This window comes from Eutrigla gurnardus, assembly GCF_963514095.1.
Source record: "Eutrigla gurnardus genome assembly, chromosome: 10".
In the NCBI taxonomy this organism is placed as follows: domain Eukaryota; kingdom Metazoa; phylum Chordata; class Actinopteri; order Perciformes; family Triglidae; genus Eutrigla; species Eutrigla gurnardus.
In genome coordinates, this window is record NC_139924.1 from 25,033,422 (window position 1) to 25,044,214 (window position 10,793).

General features: G+C 38.5%; 1 protein-coding gene across 1 annotated transcript; it reads left to right on the forward strand.

Moving 5' to 3' along the window:
• Positions 1-279: 279 nt before the first annotated feature.
• On the forward strand, positions 280-8,491 carry trpc4b (transient receptor potential cation channel, subfamily C, member 4b). Its single transcript, XM_084019555.1, has 11 exons — positions 280-390; positions 737-1,139; positions 1,778-2,296; positions 4,709-5,045; positions 5,301-5,440; positions 5,729-6,042; positions 6,146-6,341; positions 6,451-6,645; positions 6,891-6,932; positions 7,017-7,106; positions 7,187-8,491. The coding sequence occupies exons 2-11, from the start codon at positions 762-764 to the stop codon at positions 7,709-7,711; spliced, it is 2,736 nt and encodes a 911-aa protein (XP_083875681.1). The 5' UTR covers positions 280-390; positions 737-761; the 3' UTR covers positions 7,712-8,491.
• Positions 8,492-10,793: the final 2,302 nt, after the last annotated feature.

Below are 10,793 nucleotides of genomic sequence, written 5' to 3' on the forward strand. Positions count from 1 at the left end.
TCATTCACCACACATATGAGACGGATGGAATAATGTGAATTTCCAGCACGTTTTGCAGGCTGGTGCGTTTCCTGCCGGTGATGATCCAGTGTGACACCACTTGTTCCCACTGTGTATTTTGCAGAGTGCAGGTCAATACTATCCCTCAACGCCTCAGTAGACGAGAGAGAGAGAGAGAGAGAGAGAGAGAGAGAGAGAGGGAGAGGGAGAGGGAGGAAGGGGTGGGAAGGGGATTGCATGACATGCCAGTAATTAGTTACAGTGTCTCCAGTGGAGACTTTACTGATAAGACGAGGATCCGACCACGCAAGTTTTCTTTCCGACCGCATCATCCGGTTCACCGTCCACCGGTTCTTCAGTAAATCACAACTGGAAAGCAACAGCGTGAAGGTAAAGTTTCCGTGATTTTTGTGTGTGTGATAATTTTCGGGCGTCGATTTGTCATATGTGATAACTGACGTTTCTATGGGAAATGTAGTCCTATACATATTGTGAACTGTGAAATAGTTTTAATAGTGTTTCATGTATGTTTATGTTTACGGCTGGGAGAGTGTTTTCAGTTTAGTAATAACGTGTTTCAATAATAATTTGAATTAAAAACACAAATAAGCCAACATCTTTTCTTTTTTAGACAGATATTTCCTTTAATAGTAAGCCTGTAAACTAATTAATGAAAGCTAACACTGAAACTTGATTTCATATCCCCCCTGTCTTATTATTTCTCATCCATTCTCAGTTGAGACTGTGATGCTGTAGCAGCAATGTCACAGCTGTATTACAGGAAAACTGACAACTCCTCATACAGGGACCGCATCCCCCTGCAGATTGTGCGGGCCGAGTCGGAGCTCTCGGTGCTGGAGAGGGCCTACCTGGGGGCTGTTGAGAAGGGGGACTATGCCAGTGTGGAACAAGCCCTGGAGGAGGCTGAGATCTACTTCAGGATCAACATCAACTGCATCGATCCCCTGGGGCGCACAGCTCTGCTCATTGCCATTGAAAATGAGAATCTGGAGATCATTGAGCTGCTGCTCAGCTATAATGTGTATGTGGGAGATGCCCTGCTACATGCCATCCGCAAAGAAGTGGTGGGGGCCGTGGAGCTGCTGCTCAACCATAAGAAGCCACGCGGGGAAAAACAGGTAGGATATTGTTTATTGTTATTATTTATTTATTTATCAGTCAATTTCATTTTATTCATTTTTTGTCCTTAACTGGGTGTTCACAACACATTTTCTGAGCCTCTTTGCCTCTGTTTCTGTGCCTTAATCTACTAGCTGGACAGCACATTTGAATTTACAACAGCCTAATATCACCATTTAGGTCAATGCTATATATATGTATGTATATGTATGTATGTATGTATAATTTATAAATATTTTAAAATAGTCTATATATAAACAAAAAGTAATTATCCACTATTTGGGTTGCATTTCTTATATCTTTGTAAATATGTTTTTCAACACTGCTGGTCTCCCTCTAAGGGACTTTCACATTATGTGAAGACAAGGGGAAAAAATAAAGGATGTAGTTGCTTCCAACCAGGAAGAAATGTTTGAGGCCAGCTGAACCACAAGCCATTAGCTGTGTGCTTGCTGTTAGACAAGCTTGTTAGAGGTCCAAGGCAGATGAAATTAGATCCATTCAAACCAGTTGTTTTCAGCTCATGTGAAGGCTTTAAAAAGCGTTCTTTTCTAAACTATCTGATCAAATAATAATTTACTGTAAATGAATTCTGTTTAATGTCATCTTCATTTGTGTTTCTTGGCTTCCTGAAAAGGTCCCACCAATACTACTGGACAAACAGTTTTCAGACTTCACCCCGGACATCACCCCAATCATCCTTGCAGCCCACACCAACAACTATCAGATCATCAAACTGCTTCTGCAGCGCGGCGTTTCCATACCTCAGCCACATGCTGTGCGCTGCAACTGTGTGGAGTGTGTGTCCAGTTCAGACGTGGACGGCCTGCGTCACTCGCGCTCTCGTCTGAACATTTACAAGGCCCTTGCCAGCGCATCGCTCATCGCCCTCTCCAGCGAAGATCCTTTCCTCACGGCTTTTCAACTGAGCTGGGAGCTGAAGGAACTCAGCACAGTAGAGAATGAGTTCAAGTCAGAGTATGAGGAGCTGTCCCGTATGTGTAAACAATTTGCAAAGGACCTCTTAGACCAGACCCGAAGCTCTAAAGAGTTGGAAATAATCCTCAACTACCGTGATGACATCAACCCTCTGCTGGATGACAACATTAATGATCTGGCGCGACTGAAGCTGGCTATCAAATTTTGCCAGAAAGAGGTACAGTCTTTATTGATTATGATGTCTTTGTCACTTTACTGCTGTGGCCAACAGAAGTACAATAGCACTTTTGTCTTGGTAACACTCGGTCTTTACAGTAAACTGACACTGGTGGAACCAGAACAAGAAGGAGTATGTGTTACATTATTTGAACAACATGGACTGGATAACAAGAATGCTTCCAGGATGAGTTGTAATTGGCCCAAGATGGGTGGAGATGTCCTTCGGGAGTTTAGAACGACATATAATTGCCAGGTTGGCTCTTAGAAATACATTACTGTAGCACTCAGAGACGGTCCCGTGACAATTGGATAATTGGGGATAATGATGGAATAACTGATGGCCATTTCCCTGAAATACATACTCATAATATTTTAATTGGGGAGGGAACCTTTTACTGTCTTTTAGCATCTTCTTTGGAGTGTGTCCCTTAGATGCAACGCCAATTTTATGTCATTTGTTGAAATAGAGCGACTACCCATTATGGTTACACAGTAACAGAATGAGATGTGTCAAACATGTTTTGATATGACTTAGTACTAGTTAAGCATCATTTGTGACGTTGTTAATGTTAATACTTTGCATGGATTTTTACTTCATACAGCAACAAGTGATAACAATGGAAGCTGGTAAAAATCTTTTTATAGTGGGCGGTCAGAATGTGGCACGATAACCTTTTACTGCATTTTCACAAGTAAAAGAAAGCTCAGTATTGTTTTGTTGTTTCCTGCATAAATATAAAGTATAGACTCGTCAAGCTTGTATACAGCAGTTGTTTATTATTTGCGTAGTTAAAGGTTTCTTCTATATTTAAATTTGATCTTACTTCAGCTTTTCTGTTATATTTTGATGAGACAGTTGAGTTTGACAATAGGTGACAACTGAACTCACTGGCTATGTTTTATCACAGATAGATTTTTAGGAAAAGCTTTCTTTGGTCGATTTCAGACACCATGTTACATTTATCATCACTACACTACCACTTCTAGTACTACCAGCAATCATAATAATTATCATGGATTATCTGCAAAGAGCTTAATGGAATGGTTATATTTGCCTTAATATTTAAGGTAATTGCATTTGCAACATGCATTTATCATAAAATAGTTTTTAATTTCATGGAAAATACCTCCGCACTCCTTTTACCTTCGGTACTCAATCTGCTCTGACCTGGGTTGTATTTTCTTGGACCTTCATGGTAAAATGATGATGGAAAAATATGTGGTCACAAGTGATAGATAAAAAAATTTGGACTATTTGCTTTTATTTGTTAATTAGAACTAAATTATCAGGTTGATAATCAAAGTCCATCATAGTGATGAAAGATGTGAAAGTCTTAATGAAGAATCACATAATGACCAGAGAACCTCGGCTCCCTGATGGTCATGCAATCTGCTGCAGTGTAACATGACGCCCAATTGTGCCTTGTCGTTTTATAATTTAATATGTGCAAAACATAGTTTCTATCTACAATACGCCTTTATGACAGCATAGTATACATAGTATTAGCACAATACAATATGTCATCACTGTGAATTTGCCTTAGGGCAATATGGAGTGACCTTTCAAAACTCTGGTCCCGCCAGATGCAACCTTTTTTCTCCACTCATATTATGGCAAGTCAACATCTTACTAGGATGGATAGCAAACATCAGATTCTGCATTGATAAATGACCTCATCACCTCCAATGTAATGTTATAACATAATGGGGATCCATTTGGCGTAACTTGGTTAAACTGAAATTAACTTGAATCACCATCTGCAGTTTTCGAGCAGATGTTTGTATCAAATCTCACAGTCAATCACTTCTTAATAGGATTTAGAAATGTTCTCCCACTTGAAATGTTTTTTTTCTTGTATGCTTACAAGATAAAAGTCTGTTATTTGTTTTGTATCTTACATACCTATAATGTTTTTACTCTTGAGATTGGATCATTTGCTCTAAAAATGATATTGCATATAGTAAGCAGATACACACAGATCAGTTATTTATATCACTGGTTTAGTGAAACTTTAGTCTTCTTAAAAAAAAATTGGGGCTACGGATGTGACAGTAAAACTATATAACCTCTTCTTCATAACACACTTATAGAGTAAACAGCATAGCATAATTATAAATACACATTTATGCATTTTTATAGACACAATGAACCATGATAGTCAGGTTTTAAAGCATTTATTTCAGATTTATGGAGAAAATGGCTGTAGTACAATCATAACACTTAAAACTTGAATACAACCTTTGCTGTCTTTATTAATTGTTTTTGTTTGTTTTGTTTATAATTGTGTTTTGGTGTTTGCAGAATGGCCTTCGTTCTGATTTGTCCCTCCATTTCTCGATGCATTTCTCAGGCAAAGAAGAAGCATAATTTGAGTTAACATGTCTTCCTTTGTCTCCCCCTTTGTCTCAGTTTGTTGCTCAGCCCAACTGTCAGCAGCTGCTGGCGTCTCAGTGGTATGATGAGTTCCCAGGCTGGAGGAGGCGTCACTGGGCAGGAAAACTCATCACATGTATCTTCATTGGCCTCCTCTTCCCTCTGTTCTCCATTTTCTATCTGATCTCCCCAAAGAGCCGCTATGGCTTATTCATCCGTAAACCCTTCATCAAGTTCATCTGTCACACTGCTTCCTACCTGACCTTCCTCTTCCTGCTCTTCTTGGCCTCGCAGCACATAGCTTCTGCAAAGCCCGACTTTCAAGGCCCGGCACCCACCACTGTGGAATGGATGATCCTGCCTTGGGTGCTTGGTAACCGTGAACAAACACACACATACACCTGCACACTACTGTTCACCCTCATGTTATTGTGCATTGATGTACATCTGTGCATTGTAGTCACGCACATTTGGGGAAAAAAGTCAAACTAAGGTGCTTACTATAACCATGAGCATACTGTTCTATCTGCACACTGGTTGTTTGTCACATATTTTTCCTGAGGGTGTATACTTGAGTGATTGTGTTATAATGACAAATGGCCTTTGATGTTTTTTCCAACTCTCCAAGGCTTTATATGGACTGAAATCAAACAGATGTGGGATAGTGGTTTCCAAGACTACATGGATGACTGGTGGAACTTAATGGATTTCATAATGAACTCCCTGTATCTTGCAACAATTTCTCTGAAGATTGTTGCCTATGCAAAGGTACTGTAGATCTTACAGCACAAGGTATATGACAGCCACATTCAAAACTATAATGATCTATACAGTATTTCAACTTTTGTACCATTTTTGCATAACAAAAACATAAAAAAAAAACGTTAACCCAACACTTTTAACTTTTAGAAGGAAAATTAAAATGAATCGTATCAAAGTATGTTCATGTATTTGTAGTAGAACAGTCAACTTGTGTCCTGGAAAACTTTAAAATTTGCAGCATCTGTTTACGATGGTTTATGTATTCATTGTTCTTCTCCTTTTCTTTTCTTACAGTACAGTGGGCACAAACCTAGAGACAGCTGGGAAATGTGGCACCCGACTTTGATTGCAGAGGCATTGTTTGCCATCGCCAACATCTTCAGCTCCTTGCGCCTCATTTGCCTTTTCACAGCCAACTCCCACCTGGGCCCATTGCAGATCTCACTGGGCCGCATGCTCCTGGATATTCTCAAATTTCTCTTCATCTATTGCCTCGTGCTCTTGGCCTTTGCTAATGGCCTCAACCAGCTCTACTTTTATTATGAAACGGATGAGGGCAAAAATTGCACGGGTATTCGCTGTAATATGCAAAACAACGCCTTCTCAACGCAAGTTGATGTTCTTAAATGTATTGTCCTTGACAAATTTGCATTGTTAATAATGACTGTTTTTCAGCAGCACACTGTGTGACTTATGGTTCTTTGTTTGCAGGCTGTTCGAGACCCTGCAGTCATTGTTTTGGTCTGTATTTGGCCTGATTTCCCTCTATGTGACCAATGTGAAACCAGACCATGAATTCACTGAGTTTGTGGGCAGTACCATGTTTGGGACGTACAATGTCATCTCCCTGGTAGTGCTTCTGAACATGCTCATTGCAATGATGAACAACTCCTACCAGCACATTGCTGTAAGTGCTGTAGCTTAACTATTTTATAGCTACTAATACACTAACATGTGTGGAAAAAAATTCTTGCAACTTTTTTTCTTTAATGCTTTAATGTGTTTTTTATTTTCAGGATCATGCAGATATCGAGTGGAAATTTGCAAGGACAAAATTGTGGATGAGCTATTTTGAAGAAGGGGGAACTTTGCCATCTCCATTCAATATAATACCCAGTCCAAAGTCAGTCTATTATTTATTTGGATGGATAAAGACACATTTGTTTAAGAGAACCATCATAAAAAGGCTTGAAACCTTTGAAACTTTGGGGGTAAGGATTATTTTATTTACTCTGATCTGTGTTGTCGCCGCTGCATTGTGTACATTATTAAAGAAGCAGGTGGTTATAAAAGAAATAAGTGTGAACTAAATTACCTATAGTCTCAGGAATGCTCATTCACTAATCACATCATAAGATAACCTATTGAGAAAGGGCAAGTAAAGTAAGTTCACTATTGCAAAGAGAAATTCCGTTTCACCTTATTAATGTACCATTTTTGTTTCTTTTTATTGTAGAGACGTGCGGCCGACAATGTGAGATTAAACCATGAGTATCAGGTAGTTATTTGTTTCTCATAATGGATTATACATTTTTGATGTATTGTTTTTGAATTAGCTACTATTTTTTTTATAATTTTTTAGGAGGTTTTGAGGAATCTCATGAAGCGGTACGTGGCTGCAATGATCAGAGATGCCAAGACAGAGGAAGGGCTTACAGAAGAGAATTTCAAGGTAGTATGCAGTCAATTATTTATTCTTCTTTGCTGTTATCTCTGCTGTTGTGTAATGTCTGGTTCTTGATCATTTTTTAGGAGCTTAAGCAGGATATCTCCAGTTTTCGCTATGAAGTCCTGGGAATGATGAAAGGTAAACCTCAAGGCTCTGGTAGAGTTGCAAGCTCCAGCTTTGCTTACCCTGGAAACTCATTCATATATTCTCCCAAATCCGCTACTGATGAGCCTCAACAGACACTGAGTGTGTTTGACATGACCTCCCCCACACCGCAGAGCAGGGCTGCCACCAGCAGCTCTGTGGGCTCTAACAGGCAGGCCAATGGTTCAGTCGTTCTGTCCGGTACAGGACAGACTCAGATGGAGCTATCAAAGAACGTCTCAGATGCTGCCTCCCTCCAGAGACTCCCCTCTCAGAAATATGATGAAATATACTCAGAAGAAGATATCTTGGGATCTGGTGGACAAAACCAAGGACACTTTCAGACTGAGAGAGTAATTGTGGAAGTCTTACAGAAAGTGGAGAGTGACATTCAGGAAATTGAACATTCTTGCAAAGAACGCACTAAGGAGTTGAAAAATGGGCTGAAAAAATACCAAAATTGATCTATATGTCTGGAAATGAGAGATTCTAGATTCTCTCTGGATTAGAATTCATTCAACTTCCAGTTATCAAACAGTTTATCAAAAATAATGAATTTACTCATGATTCAAAGTTAGACTATATATTCAGTGTAAATACTCATGTATTCTGTACTATAATGGTGTGATACATAATATTAACTCACTTTATATTACATGCATTCACTTCCGATTGATAGAAGATATGAGAATACTGAGTGAGGATAGACCTCAGTAAGTGCTTACTTGATGCTCAGGGAATTCACATTTTCACTTGAGCATTTAATTCCAAAGAGCCTTGACACCCTGCTGCCTTTTTAATCCTCTTCCACCTTGAACTGTCCTGAAAAGTATTAATCCTCACATGCTGAAAGTATCCAGGTCTTCTCCAAGAAAATTGGCACTGAATAAGCACAAGTTTAGTTGTGTTTAACATTGAATTATGAGAAACTCTATTATCTAATCTAATTGATGAACTAGCAATGTAGCATCTTGCTTATTCAGAGCTTTGTGTCATTTACTCTACAAACATCTCCCTCCCCTATTTAGGAAAAGAGGGAATGTTTTACTCCTAATTATGTTGTCGAAGCAGAAGAAGTTGAGATTTGTTGTAAAATGTAATCCTAAACATGGTTCACCATATACTATAAGTTGCAGGTGTAAGGGACCTCTTGTGATCTGTGTGTTACTATGCTATTTTATTAATTACTTGATATATAATGAAATTACTCTGCAGTTAAATAAAACAGAATGGTTATTCAGAAATGGTGTTAGTCATTTACAACAGAACGTGTTGCTCCCCCTTTCGACTTGCTGTAATATTTCTCCATTTCAAAATATGTATGATTTTCATTTAGACAGAACAGATGGCCCAATGATAGAGAAGAAAACAACTAAAACTTGAATTGGAATTGAATTGGCCTTTGGCTTGATATGCTTTACTGCAGAAATCTTCTCTCTCATGTTTTCTGGGAGAAAACAGATTTCAGTAAATATTTGTGTTGCCTTCTTTCTGGCTGTTTATACATGTACATAATGTAGTGCATTAGATGCACATTTACATAGACATCCTGCTACTGAGAGATGATTTTCTCTTGTACTTATTTGTTGTAGTATTCATATCCTGCATGCCTGTCAAAGCAGACATAAACTGATGATGATCAAATAATACAATAACACAACTCTGCAAGGGGCCATTCTGCATGTTAATGTTGATTTAATTACCAATTTGCTAGACTGTTAAACATTAACACATGCTAACACATACAGCTCATAATGTGATTTCCAGCTCTCTTATATTTGGGGTGATTATGTGGTCTGAATAATAATTATAATAATGATTACTACTTATCAAGCGTCAAGCCTCTAGTAATGAGTTAGCACGTAAAAGACTAATGCAGTTTTATGGAGTAAATGAAGACGTATAGAGAATGTATATCCACTTATGGTATACATCACTTTAAAACTGTGCAGAACATGTGCCGAAAGCTATTGTATTCAAATACATATAGGCCTACCTTTAACCTCTAATATTGAGTGTATTTGTGGTACAATAGTTACTGCTATAAGTAGGCTAGTTCCGGTAAATATAATCAATTCTAATAGTGTTCTATTGAAGTTCAGGTACTTATATTCTGTATCTGCACAGATTCAACTTCACACCTTCACAGCTTAAAATGGAAAGCACCCTGGTGTGCTAGATGACATCTTAAGGCTTCTGTTACGATTGCAGCTGAGAGCAAATCACACTATCTTTAGAACGCCAATCAACCGACTGTTTGGGTATTTATACTATGTCTGAGGGGCTTACTCAGTTTAGATTGATGGTTTTCCTTTAAGGGAAACTTAACTCAGGATTAAGTTTTCTTTTTCCATTCTTTGTGCCACACGCAGTGTTTGTTTCAGTGTGTGTGAAAATGAGTCTTTTCTGATTCAAAGTGTAAGAACATGATGGATTTCATTATCACTGCAGCTCGTTTATTGTTGCCATTATTCCTCCAGAGCTTTTACTAAGCCAGAATGTTGGGATTGTAAAGTTAATTTGTTCCAGTCTTTGGAAGACGAAAAGCCCGGGTAGGAATTTAACTTGTAAGTGCTTTTCTAAATGCATTGACTAATCAATGTCATAAGAGACTTGCTGCCTTGAAAGTATCACAGTTTAATGGACACATGGTTTGCTTTATTTTGATATTTTACACATATATGGTTTTTAGTCTCAGAACTGTGATCCTGGACTGTGTCCCCTTTTTTCTTCTATCTACCGACTTGGCCAGCAGGACCTTTCTTTCCTGCTCACATTTGTAATATCTGGCCAGGAGGTTGAAGAATATGTGGCAGAATGACTGTTGTAAGTGATGCCACTTGGGTATGCTATGAGCAACAGCACTAAAGCTTCACAACAGCTGCACTTTTAGAGCTTGTGTTTGATGCCATGGGTCATTTTGCTTATTAGTAACGATTAAAAAGATCTTATCACACATTAAAAAGTAGCTGCTTTGAAATATTTGACACGTGTGATCATTCCGTTTATAAGTTGCAGCTTGTTAGCCTTTTGTTTTAAGCAATTCTGGGATTTCACACTTTGCATGGGAGGCAATTTACAGCCAAAGTGTTTTTTCTGTAATTTACTATCTTTAACACGAAAGCACACAGGGTTTGTGGCTTTAATTAGAATACATGATAAAAACAGTGACTTAGTATAGATACAAGTACAAGTTACAGATTGTAAACTGAAAAAAAAGAGACTTTGCATTGACGTTTGGGTTGTCTCGTTCTCGGCTTGATAGGGAGTCGTTCCTATTTCAAATAGTGATTTACGTCAGTATTTATTGCCCCTCCAGTGTAAAAACTATTATGTGAAAGCATGATCCATGTAAAATAGTGACGGCCGGTGAGACGCACTGCCTGAACTCTTCCCACCACCAGGTGGAGCAAACTACATTCTGAAAGGTTTTTACAATCAATGCTCTGGCATTTGTTCAGAGCAGAGATTTTACAATGTTTCTTTGTTGTTTCCACATAAATTACACTTTTAAAGAAGAAATGCAGTTGTATTCTGTATCCCATC